This window comes from Anarrhichthys ocellatus, unplaced genomic scaffold, assembly GCF_004355925.1.
Source record: "Anarrhichthys ocellatus isolate YVR2014 unplaced genomic scaffold, GSC_Weel_1.0 scaffold36, whole genome shotgun sequence".
In the NCBI taxonomy this organism is placed as follows: Eukaryota; Metazoa; Chordata; class Actinopteri; order Perciformes; family Anarhichadidae; genus Anarrhichthys; species Anarrhichthys ocellatus.
Window position 1 is genome coordinate 4,230,187 of NW_022280066.1, and position 24,463 is coordinate 4,254,649.

Genomic DNA, 24,463 nt, shown 5'->3' on the forward strand with positions numbered 1-24,463 from the left:
AACATTTAGTCCTTTCACCTTCTTTAGGGTTTGCCAGAACTTGACTTAAAGAACGTGAAAGGAAATGATTCTGTTAGTTTTTTTTTTAACAAGTAAATAAGGTTTGTGCGTTATAGCACAAACCTGAAGAAATACTGTATATGTCATGTACTTTAACAGCCACGTGACGTAAAAAAGAATTGGATTCATATTTTGTTTTACAGTTTGACAATTTTAAGTCCTATCTTTGTCAAAATATTGTAGGCATTTTGTAGGCTCGGCTACTTACAATTTCCAAATAACGGTAATAACGGTTACCTCTTTTATCCTTTATTGTCAGTGAAATGTAAAATTTTTGCTGAAAATTCCCTTCTTAATTACACCTTAATTTGCTACATTGCATATGGACAGATAAGACACTTGTTTGCAAACAAAATTGGCCACACATTATGCAATTTATCCATATTTTATCTGGAACCGTTACATAGAGTTGCTGGTCCTACCAAAAATCCAAGTGGCTAAGATCTTTTTTCAAACCAGTCAACCATGGACAAGAGAAACAGTGAATGTCTGAGTTACTTTAGTGGGGGTGGTTCAGCCTACTTAACCTTTGCAAAGGCTCCCTGCTTTATCTGAATATATAAGGACAGGTCTGACAGGGCACAGAGCACTACGATAAGTCTTTACTGATAATGTGAAAATATTTCACTCTTCAATTGTAAACTGCCAACTACAAATGGCTCGTCATTTTTATTTAATTTTCCTCATTATGTTGCTCTGCATCACTCTCCTGAGGGGTTCGACTGATGAATCCAGGCATTTAAACTGTAAGTAACTTTTGGTATGTTTTTTTGCTTAAATGTTTTTTCATCTCAGATCATCTGTCATTGTGGTTGAAATAAAAGATTGGAAGATGTAATAAAAAAACAAGCAATACAAAATATTGTTTAAATACTAACATTTGAAACCGTATTTGGTTATTAGCCTACTCTGAGATATAGCCATGGAAGCAGCATAGTCATAGTCTCATCGAACTTTTTTTTTTCAATATATATCTCGTAAAACAAAAAACAGCATTAGCTGTGAAGACGTCATGTTCTTCTTCTATTGTATGTCTGTTTAGCTTTAAAGCAAGTAAGCCTATTTACTACCAAATCTAACAACGTGGCATACATGTGAAAATGCTGCATATAAATCTGGGGAACTCCCACTTGTTTTGTGTATTGAATTGTTGATGCTTCAAATATGTCGACACTTAAAATATAGCACATGTAGCATTCAATATGCTGTTGTCAGAAGTGGAATAAATACTCAGATCCTGTACTGGAAAGTATTGATAGTCTACAACAAGGTAAAGATATTCCATGATAATCTTCATGCTTATATAAAAGTACAGAAGTATTAGCAAAATGTATTATAAATACTCAAACCAAGTACTCAGGGCAAGGATGAAAAAACACAATTTGTGCTCCTTTCGTTTTTAGTGAAATTGAGCCTGAAACAGATTTTTTAAATGAAACCATCGTAGGAACGACTCATGAACTTGTAAATGACGTATAACAAAGGACATAATAAGGGGTCCTAAGACAAAATGGTTTGGAGTAACTGGTCTAATATATAACAATACATTTACTTTTATTGTCCAATGTGTTTTTGAATGTAAGCAAAAATCATAAACTGGTGAAGGAAAATAAATTCAACATTTTTTTAAAAAATGTGGATTAGAAGCAGGCAATGGAGCAAAATAGATCAAAAAGTACCAGGATCTCAAAGTTGTATTTTAGGCACTGTACTTGTGTAAATGTTTACCTTCCACCTCTTTTTACAGATGATATTCTAGTCACAGATTTCCATGCTGTCCTGTTACGATACTGTATATCTTGCAGCCACAACTGTCAGAGAACTGCTTATCTCCTCGCATCAAGAAAGCCTTCAAATTGTACATGAAGCCGCACTCCACTCTAGACAACGGTATTGAACTTATCACACGAGTTATCACCTTTTCTGTCTCTCTTCATACTGTACCAAAAATAAAACACAATAAACCAAAGCTTATCCTTCGACACTCCTGTGCTCAGACGAAGCTCCCCCTTGTCTTCCACGCATGTGTTTTCATTGCTTCGGAAAACCGAGCCTGAGACCCTGGAGATTTCCCGAGCTGCAGAGGTCTTTCAAACAACTCTACAAGTCCTAAAGAACACAGCGAGACAGAGATATAGAAGGGATGTCACGGCACCAGGTAGAATTGCTTTGTTGTTATTTAATCCAGAGAATCTCACCTTGAAAGAAACCTTTAGAGCCAGTTGGACACCAAAGCAACCGTAAAACTACCAACATTTCTAATTGATCCACTGCCACTACTCTTACCAGTTTAATTGTCCACCAAAACACAATTTAAACTAATGGATTGTCAAAGATTGTAAAAATGTCATTAAATACTAAAGAAGGGCGTGTCCTTTCAGGTTTGATATGCTCCAAAGGTTAGCAAGATAAAGTTCCATTAGTCTTTGTGTTAACGTTGTCATGTCACAATGCTAGAGCTGCTTTCCTGGGAGGACGTGGAGCGGATAGCGGAGCTGTCGAAATGTCCTCCTGTAACGCATCCAGCCATCTGTCTGCAAAGTCATCTCAACAAGTACCGCTCCGTATCTGGCCTCTGTAATAACAGGTAGCCAACTGACCTCTTACCTTTCGATGAGTCAAAGAACCAGGACTATACTGTTGTGGAGTAAACGAGACGGTCCAAGAACAAATACTGCCAGCAGAATCTTTATGGGCGTAGATTCAAAGTAAATGCAATATTTTGTAAAGAAAATTAAAAAATTTGCATCGGTTTAACATTGATGAAGGAACTTCTGATAAGTGACGGGAGGAAAAATGTTGCTAATCCCAACAGCTGTCACACCTCCGTCTTGATTAAAAATGCAAATGACAAGTTGACCTTTAATGTTTATTGCAGCAAAGCCACACTAAGGTGTACAGGAAACATATGTCTGTGGATTTTTCTTATTTTATTTAAATTTGAGCATTTTCACATCGTCATCAAAATAAAAGAAAACCTTGAATTCAATTTGATTGTGTCATACATGATTTGCATTCAAATGCCAAATGAAATTAGTATTTCATTGTCTGATTTCATTGATTTCATAATTAACGTCTGTAGCTCCTCTATATTCTGCTTCTACCCGACCTTTTCTCCTGGAAATTACATTTTTATACTCATTTGCAACAGCAAATATGTTTTGGAGAAAACACAATGCCGTCTGGGTTATCTTCTTAATCAACATGATGAGCAAACATTGTTGTGATGTATCTGGCAAGTTGTAAAATGTTCATATTGAGTTTACAGTGAAATGTTCACTTCATTTGTTTTTTCATAGTTTCTGCTCTTAGCAACTACAGGTTAAGGTTGGACAAAGATCATTGTTGTAGTTTAATACAGAAAAAAACTCCACAATGATCAGAGGCATGTCTATTCAAATATAACCACAACAAATGTTTCCTCCATCTTCAAAAATCAACGAACCTGTTCTAAGAGCAAATAAACATGTTCATAAATCAGTAAGCTGATGCACTCTAGTATATCGGTGAAACTAGTATCCTAAACTCTTGATGACCTTTGTGAGGAAAACAAATGAATAAAACAAATGTAAGTATTTTTCGACATGCTTCACGATTCTTTTTCTTAGGCAAAATCCTCTCTGGGGAGCAGCCAACACTCCCTTGGTCAGGTGGCTTCCAGCTAAATACGAAGACGGAGAGAGAGAACCCAAGGGTTGGAACCGAGGACGGCTCCATAATGGATTCCAACTTCCCCCGGTAATCTACAAAATGCTGGTCCGACGGACACAAAAGTCTTGGCGGTGAAATTAGAAATGAAGCGAGCTCACCCTGCAAAACCCAAGTTAATGTAGCTTTCCATTTATTTTCCTAACCTGTTTTACAGCAGATAAAGTCCACAGCAATTTAGGAACAGCAGACGCGTGTGTGTGTGTATGTGAGATGACACAGATTACGGTTTCATTTGAATATTGTTGACTGTGTATTAAAATACACTATTTCCATAGATGGAAATACGTTGGTTTACAGTCATAAATATTATTTCTTGTTTTCTACAGCAGATGAAACTGTTAGTCTGATATTTGCCTTGAATTTACAAGATATTTGACTTGAACAAATATCTTGGATATTTTATGTATTGCATAACTCTTTTTTAATCAGTTGCTAAACCGCTTTGGGTTGGATAAATTAAGATATGAAAGACACATATCACAGCCCCTTTGCTGAGCTAAAGACATTCATCTATTAATAACATAACTTAATGAATTAAAGAATGAACTCGTTCACACAAACAACAAAGCTATCATCCATCGTCACCCCTGACTGGGACACAATAATCATCAATGACTAAATAATAAATGGCAAGCCACCGCAGAGATGGCTGGGGCAAAATGCAATTACACACTGTTAAAAAAAAAGCAGTTCTCACTGTCATCCAAAATAACAAATCATCCTGTGTTAACAGCCATGGGAAGTCAGCCAGGAAATAATAAGGAGCTCTACTAAACATACAGATGATGTCTATTCTCACCTGCTGGTGGAGTGGGGCCAGTACATCGACCATGACGTAACCTTTACCCCTCAAAGCAAAGGGAACGCTGGTCTTTGGACTGGGCTGGACTGTTCCAACACATGTCAAAATGTGCATCCATGCTTTCCCATTAAGGTACATGAAAACAGTCTTTGGACGTTTTGCTTTCCTGTACTGTATCTTGCTTGCTCTGTGGTTACAATCCTGTATTTTAAAGGAATATTTTTACATTTTGTGAAGTAGTCTTAGTCGCTCTCTTGTTGAAAGTTAGATGAGAAGATTGATACCACTCTCATAATTGTCCGTTCAATATGAAGCTCAAGCCAGAACTGTTTAGCTTAGATTAGAAGAAAGGATGTCTTCCTGGATTTCCTGACTTCACCACACAACCAGTGGAGACTCCAGGAATTCACTGCTCTCGACCAAGAAATAGTCACAATAGTTGCACATAAGCATCATTTCCGCCTTGTCCCGCCCTACTGTGCTGTGATTGGCGAGTACTTGTTACCTCCATGCATCCTTGTGATTAGATGGAAGCCGGTTTTCTTCCTCTGCTGGAACTGTGTTCACATTTGTCGCCGTAAAAGCAAGGTAACAAGTAGCTACTAGCCCCTCTCTCTTTAAGGGTGTTGGGATTTAAATTTCGTTACCTTTGTATGGACCAGTCCAGCTGTCCCCCCTACCGGCTTGAGTCTCATGTTAAAGTGACAGCAGAACGGAGTCAGTCTAAGTCGGCAAGAAAGCAAATTAACTTGTCGATTTATTCTTTTGAAATTCTACAATCACAAAACCAATACATTTGATTGATAGACGAGAAGTAGTTCAAGATGCTGTTGTAGCAGCTTGCAATAAAGAAATGTTTTGTTTTCCACAGACAGGTAATTCTATCACTGGTGCACAACGCTGCATGCCCTTTCATCGCTCCACAGCAGCCTGCTTGGTCAATCGTGGCTCTGATATTCGACAAGCTCTGCAGCGACAACAGATGAATGCCATCACGTCGTTCATTGATGCCTCGGTTGTGTATGGCCACACTCCAAGGCTGGAGGGCATCCTCCGTGACCTCACAGGCCTCAATGGGAAACTTGCTGTCAACGACCAATTCAGGGATCCCAAGGGAAGACCCTACCTTCCATTCGTGACCGCTCTTCCATCAGCCTGCCTACAGAATCTGCACGGGGAGAGGGTGGAGTGTTTCAGTGCCGGGGACAGTCGGATTAATGAGGGTCTGCCCCTGATCTGTTTGCATACACTGTGGCTCAGGGAACACAATCGGATTGCAGAGGAACTGAAACACATGAATGCTCACTGGAGCCCGGAGACTATTTACCAAGAAACTCGCAAGATTATTGGAGCTCTGCATCAGGTATGTGACCAGTAACTGAAATTGTTTCAGCATACCAAAATAACAAACTCTTTTAGCTGATAGAACTGAAAATAATTAATAAATGTTGACACAAGTTAACACATTTAAAAGAAGTAGAACATGGATGAGAAGTACTTAAAGTGTTCAGGAAAAATGGAAATTAAACCATCTACTATTTCTATGACAAGTGGGCATCTATCGAGGAAGATCATATGGTCTGATCAAAAGCTGCAGAGAAGCTACTGAAGGGATCACATTGTTACCTCAGATATTCTAAAACAGTTGCTCTCTCTCTCCTATTGGACGTAGAATACATTGCTGCAGGAGTGCCAAAGCTGCACTGATCATCATACCAATTTTTCAGCAACTGACAAAAACAATGCACATATTTTTGGACCACCTTTTTGAGTTGGTTCAGTCGAACGTGGCGCTGTCAATCACAGTCTGTCAGTCCAAACAGAGGTCTGATTGTTTACAAAGAAGCAGGAAATTTAGTTTAACTGCTGCCATGGACTTACAATAGAACATAGGGAAAGATATGTTGAATGAAGCTGCTTGGCCCAATGACTCCAGCCAAACGTACATTTTTTAACAGTAGGATTGTATTGCAACTAGTGGACTACTTGGATGTGAAAGGGGTCGCTCGTAGTGACAAACCTAAAGAGAAGTATCACCCCATAGCTGTACGGAGGGTATAAGTGTCTTTCAGGTCATTGTTTTGGTTTTACTGCCATTAACTTAGTTTAGTTCACTTTCACCCCTCTCTCAGCATCATTTTCAGTATGTGATACATACTGTGCGTGATCACATCCTGTGCTGCACTGCTAACAATATTCTATTCCTGTGTCGACTTTGTGTTATATATCAACCATTGCTTTTTTCCCCCCTTATCATTTCTTTTTCTTTTCTTTTTTAAAATCAGAAACAACTCCCTCAGTGGTTTCTAATTTGTGCCTTTGAATGGTGTGTTATTCTGAGCTGGTATCCATTTGAACGAGAGAGTGCAGCTAATGCGCCTCTGCTTTGCGCAGTGCAAACCCTACACACATTTCTTTAAGCAGGGCAGGGCAGCCATCACAGCCCGGCAGAAAGAAAACAACGTGTGGAAGATTGGCAAGTCATAATCCTTAATCATTTGCACAGTCTTTGTGCAAAGAAAACACTCATGAGCACAAAGGATTGCTGTGTCACCTTACTGTTGTCTCTGTGTGTTTGTTGCTAAGTGACGTTGCTTTTTGCAGTTGCTTGTAGCGATGCAATATTGATATTAGCTGTATGCCTGGGCATTATTTCAGGTGAAGGACATGTTGCGTAAATTCTGTACACTCTATACAGGAAAACATTTTTCCAATGGAAAACGTTCCTTGCGTCTAGTGAAGGGGACGAGGGGACCGTGGCGCTAGGCTGTAAAGTTTCGGAAGCTTTTCTGAGCAGAGGGAAAATAAATCTGTATTCTATCAGACTTTTGGGGGTTTGACATTTGACCACAGCAGTGGATTAACAACCGCTATTTTCAGGTGACCCAGGGACAATGCCAGAGGAAAGAGATTTACAGCATTAAAAAGAGATGGGTCTAAGGTGGATGGGTTCTTTAAATCATTTGTGAAGATGAAGTATAAAAGGCAGGGAGAGGATTTACATACTGTACCTATAACCATTCCCAGCTTGGAAAATCCCTGTATTGGAGGTGGAGGGAAATGTGGGGCACTATCTGGCCCAACTAGCCTGCAAACCAGCAGACTGGAACCTTATACCTAAATAAATATCAAAGTCGAGATGAAGAATTAATGGAGCACTTAAGCTCCTCGCCTTTTCATAATCAAATCTTCCATTTTGTTACACTGTTATCTCTTACTCTTCCCCCTCCACTCGGTGGGTAAAGGACAGAGTCAGCTACAGAACAGGGCACCGTGTGGCTGTGCCTGGCACTTGCATATGGAAATGACATTCTTCTGACACACAGTATTACAGTAACACAGGAATTGCCATTACAAAAAGCAGACTGGAGAACTAGATTTAGACAACAAATTGTAACACTGCATTTCAGATTACTGTAAATTGAGGTAGAGAATGCAGTTTTTGTGGAATTAGATTCAGTGACGCTATATGTGAAAGTGATATGCGATTATAAAATGTGCATAGCACAGTAAAGGGTCTTGCATTAAGCCATACTATTTCATTAACAGATTTGGACGAGTCAGCTCTATTTGTTGGATGCTGCTCAGAGCAACAAGCTAATTTAGAGAAGCAACAGAATGCTATAATTGTCCTTTTTTAAACCACTAAGTTATGATAATGTGATTAAATGGTATTTAATTATTGAACTACAAGCATAGCAGGCATAATCTTTTTTTTGCTTCTGATGCACTTTTTGCCCTCATCTTACACCTTACCCTACCCTTATATTTTGGGACAAGTACATGCTTTTTTACAGGACCAATGTGTAAAATTTAGGGGGATCTATTGGCAGAAATTAAATATAATAATTATGTTTTCTATGGTTTATAATGACCTGAAAATAAGAATTGTTTTTGTCACCTTAGAATGAGTTGTTCACATCTGCATATGTTGCACCGCCATGTTTCTACTGTAGCCCAGAACGGACAAACCAAACACAGGCTCTAGATACGGCCTTTCACTGTAGTTCTTCTATGCACTTGGCACAGAAGTTGCAGATGGTTGCAATCCGCCATTAATTCAATAAACCAGCATTAACAGCATGACCAGTATAATCCATCTACCATTGATGATGGGTGCCGATCAGAAAGCCATCTCATGTTATGCCAAGCAATAACAAACCCCCCCACTGCTGTTAATTCATAAACATAACAAAATGTTAGATCATTAAGACATAAATCAATGCTTAATGTAGCGTTGTTGTGTTACTGTATCATACTTTAGTATTTATGTTGATATGTCTGCCTGTAATGAGAAAAGTTTGCTAGTTATCCACTCCCACTTAGTAAATAAAAACAATCCAACTCTGCAGCCCTTTTCAGCTCTCAGCAGCTTTCAGCTCATTGTTGTGTCTTGTCAGTCCATATGGTTGAATCCCAACAGCTCTCACCAAGCCCCCCCATTTAAATCCTGAGACAGCTGTTCCCAGAAAACAGGCTCACACAGGGCGAATGTAATGCAAGATGCCATTTTCATACAGCATTATTCTTGACAAGTCACTGTGAAAGCACTGTTTTAATGCATTGACATATGGCAGTAATTACGTACAAAAAGGAAAACACTTCCAGGCCAAGGGTATGTAATTAGGCAGGAAATGAAACATAACCAATGTTTGGATTTTAGTAGATGTGTACCTGTTTAAATTAAGGGATTTGCTGTACATTCACCTTTTACTGTATTTCTATGTCAGACACCAAACTTCCATTTTTGCAAGAATGTATTGGTGGATCTTCCCTTCCCTCCTGCTTGCTTTTATCACTGGATATGGCATAATAAACAAATAGACAGTACCCTTTTTTGAATGCACTTAAAGGTGCAAGAGCCGATATTGGGAGTATTTCGAATGCCTCTCGACTGCTCTCAACATGGCTGGCCTCTCGCAGCTAACGATGCCCACAGCACAAACACAAACTACTGCAGTGCTGACAGAGCTAACAGTGGTTACCTGAGGGGAAACCGGATGGTGGTTACTACTCTCCCACAATGACACGCTGTCAGTCGGGACGGCGTTATCAGCTTTAACCGCCAAATGAGAGCGGCGACCATGAGCTAGCCAGTGGGGCACGCTCACATGCACGAAAAAATGCTCTAAAAGCATTGAAAATAGTAATGCTCTCTATCAGGTAGACATTAGTCCGCTATGTATTTACACAGCTAAATAGTTGTTTGCCTCTATATTCATGTTTAAAATGTAAGCAGCATAGAATGAACATACTCAAGTAAAGTACAATAACTTAAAAGTTGTACAATATTTGAGTAAATATTTCTTTGTTACTTTTCACCATTGCATGGCTGACTGGATGATCCCGAACTATAAGTCGTGAAGGAAAAAGAGTCGGAAGGACTGACATTGCAGTCTGGTGACTGCTCCTCAAAAGGGACCAGAGTTATCTCCAGGACTGTGGCTTAGGACTGTCAGTCTAAGCTGTGTTTGCTTGTCACAGTTGACATGTTGTGGCTCAGCTTCAGTTTGTGCAGAATGCTGCTTGCATTTCACTAATGCAAAATAATATACAACATTTCATTTTGTTTTTAAAGGTGTGGGACTTGTATTAGTGTAAAGAATTTAAAGGATAGTTCGGGGTGTTTAAGTGGGGTTGTATAAGGTACTCGTCCATAGTATACCTACAGAAGCAGTAAGCATGTGGTCAGATGCAACACGTATTTTAGCACCTAAAAAAAATCAATCTCAGTTTAACTGTATGCTGTATTTATGATATTTTCACAGCTTTAACTTGCCTTCACACAGCTTGTTCTGATGTTGAACTGAAGCGGTTGTCCATGCTCTCTACAAAGCCACCTACTTTGAAAAAATAATAGTAATTTTACCTCGCAGAACACATGAGTTGCTGGTCTATTGCTGCCTTGATCGGTTCGTTTGTTTGTGTTATTGGGTGAATTTGGTGTTTTAAATGGTTATTTAGGATTTTTCCAAAGTCACACAATAACACAAGCAAACTAACCGACAGTAGTACATTGCTTTGCTTCTGCGCGGTGATTCCTGTCTGCTCCTGTCTCCAATTGGGGGCTAACTGACATCTACTGTATATTGACGAAGGATAAGTATGTCACACAACCCACCTTGAAAACACCAAAACTATCCCTTTAAGTCTGCTCTCAAACCTATTTCAGCAAGACTGAAGTCTGAGACTCTTGCTATTCAGTGAGTCAATTCAGCTCATTAACTTAAATTATCCGGTCGATGTCATCATTCTTGCCTTAACAAGTTCATCTTCAACATCTGCCTTTACACTAAAGGCAGATGTTGTTTCATTAGTATCACTAAAGCAACAAAAAAGTAAATTGTGTCTGGTTCACCGCTCCATTTTGCATAGGAAGCTACGACACCACATGTGATCCCACTAATGTGTGTGTGTGTGTGTTTGCATCTGTGCAAGTGCAGGTGTGCATGCCTATGCATTTGTGTGACATGTGTTAAGATTCAGGTGGTGAACTGAGGCATTTATAAATAATGATGAGGACGGATGGAATTCTCTGCGGTGAACTGTGAGGGAACAAATGTGCAATCATTTGTCCAAGCATAGGACATTACACAAATACTCATCTCACAGGGAATCCTATGGGAACAACTTTCAGCATTTCACAAAATGTTGTTAATAATTTCCGAGTGGTACATGTTGTATTAATTTGTTAAGTTATATTCTCATCTAATCTCTTGTGGCTTCATAGAATTCTTGAGATGCACGTTATCCTCAGATTTGAGATTTTCTTTCATGACTATCTAAAAGATTATTTTTTTCTTCTTTGCAATCCCCCCCCCCCCTTCTCTTTTATGACTCCCAGATCATAACCATGAGAGATTATGTTCCAAAAATCATTGGCCAGGAGGCTTTTGATTATTACATTGGACCCTATCGGGGATATGATCCAACTGCAGACCCCTCTGCCTCCAATGTGTTTGCCACCGCTGCATTCAGGTTCGGCCACGCTACCATCTCTCCCATCCATAGGAGGCTGAACGAGAGCTTCCAGAAGCACGAACACTTTGGCGACTTGAGGCTGCGTAGCGCTTTCTTCAGTCCATGGAGAATAGTCAAAGAAGGTCAGAACACTTATGAAGCTGCCTATTGGAACTAATAATGTATCCTACAAGCACACTAAACTATACTCTATTTAGGTCAGCTTGAGCATGACTTTGTTCAGCATGACTGTCTGTGTAAGTGTAATAATTACTTGCATGCAATTCAGGGGACTAGTTTGAGGTAGACCGGCGAAAAGACATGTGCAGGACACTGTGCTCCCTCGAGACTCATTGCACAAGGTGCAATAATCCATCTGACACACTGCCAGGACCTTTTCCATTAAATATCATTATTTTACTTAGTCATTACTTATTTCATACTTATGTGCAAGATAGTAAATTATCTCTCATATAAAGGAGATGCACAGTTAAAGGCTTACAGCTAGCGAAAAAAAGAAATTTTTCAACCTCACTTCTTGTCATTGTAACCATTCTGTTTATGAGCCTCGGCTAACTTTGCGCTCATCAACTCTGCTGCAGAGACGCAGCAGAACAACTTACATTGTGGCAATCAATATGTGCATACGTGTACAGAGTATATATCTACAGAGTCATTTTACACCGCTATGAGCTTCTGCTGAACTCAAGTTTTTACCTTGCTGCAATAAAGCAGAGGGATGTGTTCAGTAGTCTTTTCACCTCGTCTGGTCCTTTTATGAAACTATGTGTTGTTATGATAAACAGAGTATTCATCCTCAGCAGTCCACTCATCCTGTTTGCTCAAATGAAATTGTTGGACACCAGTGAGCCCAGGGGAAGCATAAAATCCAAGCTTAGGAGGGATATATACAAACCTTTTTTTCTGAACGGCGGAAAGAAAGCAAACAGTACAGTTCGGAAAACGACTGTCCTCACCAAGCATATACATTCTGTTTTTCTTGTATGTATGGGATAAGGGATTACAGCCAAGTAAAAGTGAGCATGCTGTTTGCAGTTTAGTGACATCAAGTCACATGATCTCTTAGTTTTGAAGTCCAAAAAGGAAATGTTAACAGGAAATGTGTTATCTGATGTTCACTCAGAGTATTCCTGCATTGCACAGGGAAGCACTATATCTTATCATGACTATGAAAAAATAAGCAGTGCTGTTATTGTCTCCAGGGGGAATTGAACCATCCCTGAGAGGTGCATTTGGAACTGCAGCATCAGCTGGTAGCGCAAACATGCTGTTGACAGAGGAGCTAACAGAGAGGCTGGTAGTTTTGAATGTGCCACAGTCCATGGATCTGGCCTCACTGAACCTGCAGAGAGGACGAGATCACGCCCTACCAGGTAAGTGCTGCGCTGGATCATTGCCATGCAGCTAAGCCTGACAAATCAGAGTGACAATCATCAAGCAATGCCCAGGTTAATCCTGAGAGATTAAAGACCAGTTCCTTTGTCATTTCCTTTGTCCCACTCTCTGTCAAACCATTCATAGACAAGATGATGTTTAGAGGAAATATTCACTTGCTTGGTTGACAATGTCAAGTCCTTTCAGCAGCTTGATATGCAATTTGCTTCTTCCTGGTTCTTTACAGTGATGATTTACAGTGATGAGTTTGGTCATTTCGCTAACAAGGGGGTTGGCATCCTGCCACAAATTGCTTTCTAGACCTCAACCCACAACCATTTTACTGAACCATTTCACAGAATTGTTTCACACTTTGGCAGATGCACATATTCACTTTCTTTGTGAAAATTACAAAAGAAGACGGATAGCACTTTCATCTGTTCCCTAAATATAAAACAAGGCGATAAGCGTAGCGTGACTTTGGGGGAACCCTAACCGATTTCACACCTCAAAGTCCGTTTACAGGTCTTGGGGAGCAGCCTACTAGGCCTACTGTATATGTGAAAAAAAGTTGTATAAAGCCTTCTGGGTCTCCAGTGGGAGATGTGTGAAGTCTTATAACTTTCCTCTAGTGATGTCTCTTGAGTTGACATTGGTTGGGCCTGAAGAAACAAGTTTGAAAAATCTTTGTGTTTGTGGTGAGTCTACCAGACCCCTCTGTAGCCCGCTCCTCATATCTGCTTGAGGCTAGCACCTCGAGGCTACATTAGCTGCTACTAATACACATCCAAATCTCCTTGTTGGCGGCCGAGTTGCATTGTAGGTAATGTAGGCGCCAGGTTTAGACAAAGAATGCATAAAATGAAAAAAGGCGTCATCTCTGATTCTGCTGCATCACTACTGATACATTAAAAAAACTGTTAAACTGTAAACCAGTTAAGCGAACCCTCTCCAGACTTTTGCTTTATATTCATCACACGGGTATTGGATAGTGGTATCGATCCTCTAGCGTATCTCTCAACAAGAAAGAAAAATGCAAATGCGATATGCTAACTTTTATATTGTGCTGAAATTCATTTTCAGGATACAATGATTGGAGATCATTCTGCGGACTGGGGCGCATTAAGACAATGGATGGATTCAAAGAGGTTGTAAGAGACTACAGGGTTGCAGAGAAGATAGCACAAATATACAAACATCCTGAAAATATCGACGTATGGCTTGGAGGGCTTGTTGAAAACATGTTGCCGGGCTCAAGAACTGGTCCCCTCTTTGCTTGCCTGATTGGAAAGCAGATGAAAGCTCTGCGTGATGGCGATAGGTACATTCATATTTACTTGATTAACAAAAAAGCTACGTATTAATGTTATGTACCAAACCACAATTGCACATTTTAAAGTAAATTTCTTTATCTACTTTTTAAGACGTTTATTTATTGAAATGTTTGTTTAAAATGGAGAGATCAACTGTTTTTATTTGTCAGGTTTTGGTGGGAGGCTGAAGGTATGTTCAGCCAGCTACAGAAAGCTGAGCTCTTAAAAGGTTCTCTGTCTCGGATCATCTGTGACAACAGCGACATAAGAGAGGTCCTGCCTGATTCTTTCAGGTTCATGAAATACCCCCATGATTACATCTCTTGTGATCATGTGCCATCGACTAATTTGGAAGCTTGGCAAGAGGAAAAGAGCCAAGGTGAGCTTGAGAAACAGCCGTGTTACTCCTCGTCCTAATACTTGAAAAATCATACACATTCCATCGAATTTTATTTCTCACATTAACATAAAAAACCTTTTTATCTCTCAATTCCAGACTTAGAACAGTGTGGCATTCCAGGAACGATAAAGAATGGGGATTTTATTTTGTCCTCTTCAAATGGCAAACTGGTCGCTCTGTACTCCTGTTACCATGGTTTCAAGTTAAAGGGTGCCGCTGCAATAGTTTGCGAGGGAAATCAATGGAGTGTTCAACCCCCACAATGTACAGGTGCGTTAACTATGTTTGCCATGGATGTGTTTCATGACATTAGTTTGTGATGACATGTCGTGATGCCTGTGTGGAGTAGTTTAAAATGAAATTGAGATTCCACTGTCAGCTGGTAAATATCATATCCTGATTGTATGAACTGCTGCGGATTGAAACTCATACAGTTCAGTTTCGGAAGGATTTAGTTATAAATCACAGACATAATCCAGCAAATATCTATCTTTGGACATGCTGTACTGTACTGCTCTTGTCTGACTGGAGCTTTACTGCTATCTGCTGGTAGTGTTGGAAAAGGGGAAATGTTCCAAAGGGAAATATAAAGGGAAAAGGGCTGATTTGTGATTTGAACATCTTTTCATCTAGACAAACGGTTGTGAATGGGTTTAATCACCTTTCAAGCAGCCATTTATATCAGTGTGGTATGAAAGTCCTTGCAGGAATCAAAATGTGGTTATCTATCAGTGATACGAAGATACATATGTAGTTATGAGATTTCATTTCATGTTGTATTCATTGACTGTATGTACATAAGAAGTAGACTCAGTCACCATCACTTCACCCAGTGGTTTGTGGACTGCAGTTTTGAAGCCTCGAGTTCAGCATTTTGTCCATCACGGTCTTTCGCCGTCGCAAATCTAGTTTTTTTTGCAACCAGAAGCTACAAACAAATGCTGACTAATATTATTAATAAATAATTATTAAAAATCCCCTGTGAAAGGGTTAAAGTTATATTATGAGAAGATGGACAACTACCAGACTGGACAATGCCGTGGTAGCGACAGGTCAATCACAAGATAGCCACGCCCAAAGCATACCCTGCTTTATCACCTATTTGACTCTGAATGGACCATAATATACTAAATGAACATCATGCTGTATTTAAGAAGATATGAAACTAGCGCTTAAGACCATAACTACATGTTTACAATGTTTACTGAGGTAATAAATCAAGTGAGAAGTAGAGTCATTTTCTCATAGACGTCTATACAATCTGACTTCTTTTGATGGCCATGAGAGACAATGCAAGTTTAAGACGCTTGCGCATTGGCTTCACTTTTCAGAACCGGAGAATTTGCTTCCTGGGTATTTGTCTAAGGCATTGTTATTGGTGATTGATTATCATTGATGTCATTGAGAAATACAGGCAGATCTTCAATATGTCATCATTGTTTGCTTGGATTCAAGGGCTTTCCTAGCAACACTAACCAGTAGACGGGGCTATCATAAACATTTTGACGGATAACTTATCAATGATGATTCTCATATATCTGTCATTATTTAAGGTAAGTTAGTCAAGAAAGTCACAAACAATGTAGCAGGTGTCACTGCACTGTTACTGAATATTCCCCATTACACAAGTCAATACTAAATCATAAACAGCGAATATCTTAATGCATGTGACCGAGGGTGAAAATGTCATTAGATAGGGAGGACTGTAGTTAAATATGTTCCTTCCTTTGGCAGTGTGACAGTAGAAAACATCTTATACAGTATACTGTATGCTGTGTATATATCATCAGTAGTTCAGCATACGTCAGCTTTTTGAAGTAAATTGTGTCAGTGTGTCAAGAAATAGGCTTTAGAGACAGAGGTGAGACAGATGTTTGTGTATGGCATGGTTGCTGACATCATTATTATGCCAGGTAACATTGAAATGTTGCTAAAATGACCATAATGTCTTGTTTTTGTTTTTGCAGGGAATCATCACTAACGTGTTGACAGTGCAGCAGATACAGAAATGCTTCATAGTTTTATAACCACGCTCAGGGAATCATTGCAATCCTTGTTCTCTTTCTTCTATATTTCATGATTTTGTTGATTCGCAGTATGTTTTTTTGAAAAATGGAATTTGACACTCAATCAAACTTTATTTAATTAAGATGATGATTTTTTTTTATGAAAGCTGCTATTATGTTATAACCTGTTTTACATTTGGTAGACTATTACGGTCTCTAATTAATTGCAGTAAATTGAATTTTGTTCAATAAAGATATATACACTAAACTGTAAATCAAAACACTTTTTCGTCAAGCTTTCTTATCACACATGTATGAGGTTTCATTCAAAATGACTCAGCTTTTACTGCTCTGAACAAGGCAATATTCTTTTCTATGATTTGTGGATATCAGCTTTAGAAAACAACATCTAACAATCCGCAATAACATCTCCAAATGACTAAATCACCATAACATGAAAGTTCTCATACATTAAATATTGTGCAGTATATTTTGTTTTACTTCAGAACAGATATGGCTGAGAAAGTTGCAGTGACATGAGCTGTTAAACACCTGTCACCATAATAAAATACCTTTCTGCTTGGAAATGATTCATACATGCCACCTGCTATGAATACACACAAAGACTGGTGAGAACATGCTTCACTTCCTGGACTGCCTTGCAGTTCAAATTCAACTGACACGTAAATTGATGAGAAAAGACAATGCTAAATCGGGCCTTGTAATCAAGTTTGGAAATTAATAATTTAATTAAATTTATTATACTATGATCCCAGAAGGGGAAATTTGTCTCTGCATTTGACCCATCCCTGTATATAGGGAGCAGTGGGCTGCCAATGACAGGTGCCCGGGGAGCCGTTAGGGGTTCAGAGTCTTGCTCAGGGACACTTCGACACGTGACACGTCCCAGTCAAGGATCAAACCGTTGACCCTGCAGTTACCAAACAACCCTCTTAACCCAGTGAGCCACGGTCGCCCCCGTAATAAATAGAACATTAGACCATAATAGAAAATTATTAGTAAAATAAAAAAATAATAATTATGACAATATGTAATGAAATCCCCGAATAACAATCGGAGCACAAAGCCTTCTACTCGGTGTAGGCCTCGTGTTATGATGGATGTCACATGCAGGCCAACTTTCTTGATCAAAGTTTACTTCTATAACCAGGGATATGAGGTATATAAGGTAAAGGACATGGATGCTTCAAGGCTTTTAGGATCTCCGAGTATTTTGTCCCACCTATCATTCATCTGTTCTCAAGGTATTTTCCCATGCGCTTTAAAGCTGGTTTTGGTAACACCCTTTTAATCAGGTGACAATTTATGATGAGCGAGAAGTGGTGGAGATGATGCCTTGTGATTCGCTCCCTTCCAGCGTGTCTTCACTGTAACAGCCAATTCCTCTTGTATCCAATTCCAGCTATACTCATACACACTCAAACAGAAACTTTGATTCTATAATGTTCAGGGGTGGAATTATTGGAGAATCTTTCTTTCATATCCAGAAACAGCCCAGTGTGTCAAGATACAAAGTCACAACTTGTGTACGCATAATAGCACCACGGGGTCCCCAAATGGCTTCATTTTAGAGTCATCTACAGTATGTTCTCATGGAAATAATCATATATACGTATGTATGTGTATCCTCATGAAAAAAATCTAAAGCCAAGAAATGAAAACACAAAGGTAAAGTCCTGGAAAATGAAAGTTAAGGTGGAATGCGACCAACCTTACACAGAAATGCTGGAGAGTAAGAATGTCGGGGCACCTCCTAGTTCATGTGGTATTCCCTTTGTGTGCATGTGTTTGTACAGGTGCATATGTGATGCTTTGGTTAAGGATCTTGGTAATGTCAAGGCTCCACTGTAGTGCTTCTACTTTTGGCATTCTACCAGTACTAAGCCTCTGAAAAGTAATGAGTCATCTTGGTGTGGCCCAAAGTGGCAGAGTTGGTTGGGTTGTTACTTACATGACTAACAAACTGCAGTTCTTTGAATGTGAGTGAATCTCCATAAACCCCGTGTTAAAATACCCAACTTAACAGTAGGAATAATTGTGTTTACAGTCTGGTACAAAAAATGTTTTTGGTACAGTCTATGGTCGGTATTTGACGATTTGGGAGAGAGTATGTGTTGCAAACCTGTCCATTGGATATACTTTACACTTGCAGAGTGTATTGCTGGAGAATCAGTGGCGCGCATTGTCGAACTTTGGACATACGACATGTCCAATATTAATTAACTGAATTAACGAAAGTGAAATTGCTCTGTGCAGCAGCGGTGGCGGTGTTTTAGTGCTCTGCGAACTGAGTCAAGCATCTCGTCCGCAGAGGATCTTTACAGGCCGCGGCTTGTTGACTGCAGTTCACTTTTGCTGCTGAATGCTACATATACTAACGTTAAAACCGAACTCTTCCTCACCTCCCTGGATTCAATGAGCAATGAGCGGTTTTTGACAACGCTGCCATCAGCACTTCCACGCAATCGGCCCTACTCTGAAGGGGCACGTGTTCCGAAATGCCAATGCTCCTTTTGTTTGCGATCGTTTTTATTTCTAAGTGCCATAACTAAATTAAAATTGGCTGAATAAATAGGTGGAGAGACTAATCTTTTTATAAAAATAAAAAAAAATGTTGTCTGATGTTTCAGCCTTACAAAGGCGGACAGAGTGTCCAACCCTCTGCTTGTCTTCAAATGCTGCTGTTATTACACAACCAATCATTCACACGGAGGGGTCGCGGACCTTGAGGTAAAGCATTATTTAGCCCCTAACTAGCCTGACATGTTTGGCACCAATGGATTCATCTTAATCTCAAGATTCATATAATATCATATGAGGCTATGTCAATGTATGCACAACTTGCTAAAAACCTTTCTAGGTCCCACAATGTTGTGCCACACCCCTGTTTTATAGTATTGTTATGGGGTGGGCCTAGACCATTTTTTCCTAAATAGATACGACCATTTTGTGGATACCTGTACACAAAGTAATCATAGGAAGAAGTATTTAAGTAAAAGTAGTAATAACACAATTTAAAACTACTCCATTACAGGCAGATTAATACTGTTGATGGATTAAATGCAGGCATTTTAATGTTAGAAATGCTTGAGCTTGAGCAAATTTTCATCATGCCAATGCTTCATATTTTGTAAGCTATGTTTTGTATTCATTCTTGAGGGGGGAACGTGTTAAAGTAACTAGTAACTATCCAGTAGCTGTCAAGTGTAATTGTCTTCTAAAAAGAACAATGTAAATGTGTATCTTTTAGAATTGGATGTTTTATAATAGCTTTAAAATGAGTAGCTCCTTAGACTTTTATAATATGTGAAAGTAAGTTTTCATTTCTATGATTGGGAAATCCTGTTTTTTTTTATTCTCACTGATGTTCATGATGTTCTGGTCTGACTGCAGTTTTTGCTTTTAGGTGTGTCTCATACACAATAGTTCCAATAAGGTCATGCCAAAGAGGAATGTAAGTGTTGCCACTGTTGACTGGTAGGTTCGCATTGTGTTCAGTTACCTGATACACTAAATGTGACGTCTATTATTGCTCATGAACTAGTGTCATGGTAGTACCTGTACATGCTGTTCTAAAGCTCTGTTAAAAATAACAAATCACTATGACACGCTGCTGAACTATTAGGTTCACATTAGGTTAGGGCAGATTTCTTCTTTACAGAATTTAAGAATTCTCAGCGCTGCTCTGGAGGCATGAATGCATGATAAGCTGAGTTGCCTTTCAATGAATGAATTACTAAAGTGCAGCTACATGTGCCTGTATGGGGACTTGAATTCATCTCTGGACTTATTTAGAAAATGACTAAATTGATGCTTGAATATACACATACTGCGCACCAATACAAAGCTGACTCACACTCTCCTCGACTGAGGAGAAACTGTAATTCACTGATGCAGGGAATCCTAAAAGATCAAAAGTAAATGTTCCCTGTGCAGGAGTGTTGAATGAACAAAAAGGCACACAGAGATGATTCAGGTGTACGTTTGTACTTATGACGGATGCATTTGCATTCACTGCTTTGAATTGGCTTCTTTGCCCATTCAACTGTATAAAAAGGACACAATGCAGCTGAATCAGATGCTTCTCAGTTCCAAGACAGCAAAGGCCTGCAGATCAATCAGTGTGCTCTTGTCACATGCGTGACCTCGAACACGAAGGTGACTATAGGTGTGACTGTACCTTTGGCAGCAAGTAAGCAGCAGAACAGCAGCTGCAGTTCTCCTTTGGTGTCTATGTTTTATTAGCCTGCCACTGTGGACTCCGAAGCATTTTAATAGGAATACACTACACTAATATGTATATGTTGGGAGAAAATAGACTGTAGGCATAATAAAAAGTGGCAGTTGTTTATGTAAAACATTTGTGAAGAGCAAGCCAATGTGAGGGGCTTCCTAGCCCTATAACTGGGCTAATTTAAAATGTAGTATTTGAATGAATATAATGAAGGTGGTCTTTCCTTTAACCTTAACAGTGACCACCACTTTTCCCTCACCAAGAAATAATTGCCTAAACGTTAATTTACTTTTATCCATAAGCTTTTTCATTAACAGCAATAATAAAAAGCCTATAAACTCTGTGTATTGTGTTGTGCAATGTGTTGGGCTATGTGATTGTCTAATTATAAAACTGAGTGACAAGCTTTTACTCTATTGTTTTCTACAGAACATTCTGAGCATGATATGCATGATTCATATCTAATGTTTTTGTTGCTCCACCCAATATATAACTGCTTCCCTTCAAATTGTAATCCTCAAACTTGTCTGACGAGGAAAAGGAGAAAGAGAGGTGAGCTAACCCTGCCGTACATCTTCCTCTGGCTTATCTTACTTTCTTTTTTTATTGTTTAAGCATTGGTAAAACTGTTTATTCCAGGAAACTTGAATGAAAAATAATTTTAACCATATAGATGTTGTTATTGGATGGTGGTGCAATCAGCTAAAACACATCAATTTCTTAATATTACTCAGAATTTCAGTGATGTGTGAGCTTAAAAGTGACTTTCGAGCTTATTGAAATTCAGCAAAATTGTTCGTATTAGAAAGCACTTTTTTTTTCTTTCAAAGCAGGCATTCAAACAAGCAAAGGGATGCACATGCCTCTGATCAAAAAGGATTTCACATTATTTTCTTGTATTCTTCTTCTTATCAAATGCCAGTTAAATACATTGAAGATCAGTTAAGGTGTACCAAATAAAAAGGTGAGCCGAACACTGTTCTCAACCATGGGTAGCCAAAGAACTTGGCCGAAAGTTCTGCTACTGTCATTTGTCGGGATCGGTAAGTGTCACTCTCTTTTATTCTATACAAATATTTGGATAAGGATCATTCACTTTATTGCCAGTACACATGATAAATATTTAAACTACAAATGTTTTTTCTTTAATTCCCTCAGCATGGATATCAACATTGGTCTCTTCAAGTGTAAGTCAATTTGCTTGTATTTCATTGTAGCGCTAAATGTAATACTCAGTTTTATATGTCTCATCTGTACAACATACCAAATATATAAATATGCTTCCATTTTGTATTTCAGGCAAATGTGACATCAGGTAAGGAGAAAATGTTTTGATTAATTCGTAATTGTGAAATGAATTATGTACTTAGAGTGTAATCACACAGTTGTTACTTTTACTATGTAATCATATATGTTTTGATATATGTAGGGCCAGGTCCAGGGACATCTGAAAACAGGTCAGTATGCAAATTTTAAATAAAACTGGACGCATTAACACACCACTGTTCACCAGGAATATCATTTCAACAATAATTTATTAATGTTTAATGTAATGTTAATTTTTGTTTCACCATTTTATTTTTCTCTAAAAGCAATCCGAATGATGGTTACCAGGAAACTTGCCACGCGGTAAATCCACTAAATGCCAGCCGCAGAGTAAGTCTTTCAGAATTCACATTAGTGGTAAATTCACAATGTCCCATAAACACAATAGGAACTTCCCAATAATCTGTGTAACTTTTGAAAGTCACCACCAAGAAGTGTTGATATAGTGCACCCCCTTGTGTTCACTTGACAACATTAATCCCTGCTTGACATCTTCCCATGTTGCTGTGTATTACAAATACATCTATCTGTGTTCCCTCTAGATATCGGCTGCAGTGGACACACTGGCAGGGGAGCTATTCTGTAAGACGGGCAACAATGCACAGTTGGAAGAAAACCTCAGAGAGTTTGTGGAGTCCACTTTAAAAGTCTTCTTTGACCTGGTATATACATTTCTCTACTTCTTTTTGTATCTTTTTCAAATATTTATAACATGTATTTTGTTATTTTGATGTGGATGGTGAGAGATTAAAACATTCAACTCATTCCCTTGGAAGCAGATACTAACAATCTAGTACCAGCAAATGTCTGCCCTACAATGATGTATGGAGGCTACAGTAGTGAATGCAATTTGTCATAATTGTCAAAATATTCTAAATCTAAAGCAGGACCATCATTTAAGAACTATGGAACTATTATGTAGCTGTCATGGCATCACATTTCACCTGGTTAAGTGCAAAGACCACATTTGTAAACACATGTATTCATATTATTCTCACATTCACAAGTAAGATATGCAAGATTTGGATGGAAATATCTGCATTTTGTCAGTTATTCATGATTGAAAATATATGCCTAGCTGTGTTTACATTTAAGACTTCCTTAGATTAAAATGTGAACAAGGTTTTTGACAGCATAATTAAATATGATTAACTTTGGTTGGAGTTAGTGTTAGGACGCCCATTTAGTTAAAAATGTACAATTTTGAATTTCTCATAGCTGTTAACATTCAAAAGATGTTAAATTAAAAACATATGACACATACCGCTCCAGTCAATGATTTATTTCAACTTTTCTTTTCATAACAGAGCACCAATGAGTCTGGATTCAACGTTCTGGATATATTTGGTGTCCTGGACAGTCTACGTCTGGGAAACCAAAGTGACTCAGGATTCATCAGACTGTGGTTCTCGGTAAAGCTGGCTCCTCTTCTGCCCCATGTTGACGAAAACTTCCTGGTCCAGCTGAGCAGTCAGACCTTCAGCTGCAGTTCTTTCCAAGAATTGTAAGTAAATCCAATTCCATTTTACTGATGCATACAAATGAACGCTAGAAAATTAACTTGATTGTTGTTAACAAAATAATACATGACAATGACGTTGGGTAACCCTTGAAAGAAGGAAATATAGTTGTTGCACACCCGGCATTTTGAAATGAAGGTTGGTGGGAACAGGTTATGAAGAATTTGAGTAGTGAGTAACAATAAAGAAAGTCCTGTAGATCTTGAATCGAAAAAAAATGTGCACATTAGCAGATTAGCTCATACATTTTATGACAAACTCTGACAGCAAAACAGGCAAAAAAGGTAAAGAAGTGAAAATATTTCCTTTCCTGTAAACTTGTTGACATTGTTGTTATTGTTCCTGTCTGATGACTCACGAGCTACATTTTTGTTGTTGTAAGAAAAACAATAATGAATATTTCTTTTCAAGGATTGAGGCTATGAGCGATGAGCTGGAGACATCTCGAAGAGTGAAGGGAAAACTAATCTATTCACACTTCATTCAAGCCTACCTATCAAGAAAGAACTTACCAGGTAAAAGGATGAGAACATGTGCTAAATGTGTCAGAAAATGAATCAAACTGTATTTAATATAAGGGACAAACAAAGAAGAAGTTCCTCTGTGAATCAGAAATTAACAATCAGAATTGCATGCATATTAAAAACTCTGTAGCAGATTTTTCAAAATAGAATGAGAATATACCACTCACAATTCACCTTGTTTGCATGAAATA

At 38.7% G+C, this 24,463-nt stretch overlaps 1 protein-coding gene across 1 annotated transcript; it reads left to right on the top strand.

Moving 5' to 3' along the window:
• The first annotated feature begins 715 nt into the window (after positions 1-715).
• On the top strand, positions 716-23,736 carry tpo (thyroid peroxidase). Its single transcript, XM_031866730.1, has 15 exons — positions 716-806; positions 1,866-1,950; positions 2,058-2,218; positions 2,518-2,647; positions 3,669-3,798; positions 5,445-5,936; positions 11,418-11,676; positions 12,757-12,927; positions 14,012-14,249; positions 14,412-14,620; positions 14,738-14,911; positions 22,202-22,217; positions 22,495-22,558; positions 22,771-22,890; positions 23,536-23,736. The coding sequence occupies exons 1-15, from the start codon at positions 716-718 to the stop codon at positions 23,734-23,736; spliced, it is 2,541 nt and encodes an 846-aa protein (XP_031722590.1).
• The last annotated feature ends 727 nt before the right edge of the window (positions 23,737-24,463 follow it).

What these genes read in the sequence shown, in the direction of transcription:
- tpo (XM_031866730.1), top strand. Translation starts at nt 716, where the DNA reads ATGGCTCGTCATTTTTATTTAATTTTCCTCATTATGTTGCTCTGCATC. An exon ending in AAGGGATGTCACGGCACCAG is followed by an intron (nt 2,219 to 2,517) that starts GTAGAATTGCTT and finishes TCACAATGCTAG; the next exon opens with AGCTGCTTTCCTGGGAGGAC. An exon ending in GCAAGAGGAAAAGAGCCAAG is followed by an intron (nt 14,621 to 14,737) that starts GTGAGCTTGAGA and finishes TCTCAATTCCAG; the next exon opens with ACTTAGAACAGTGTGGCATT.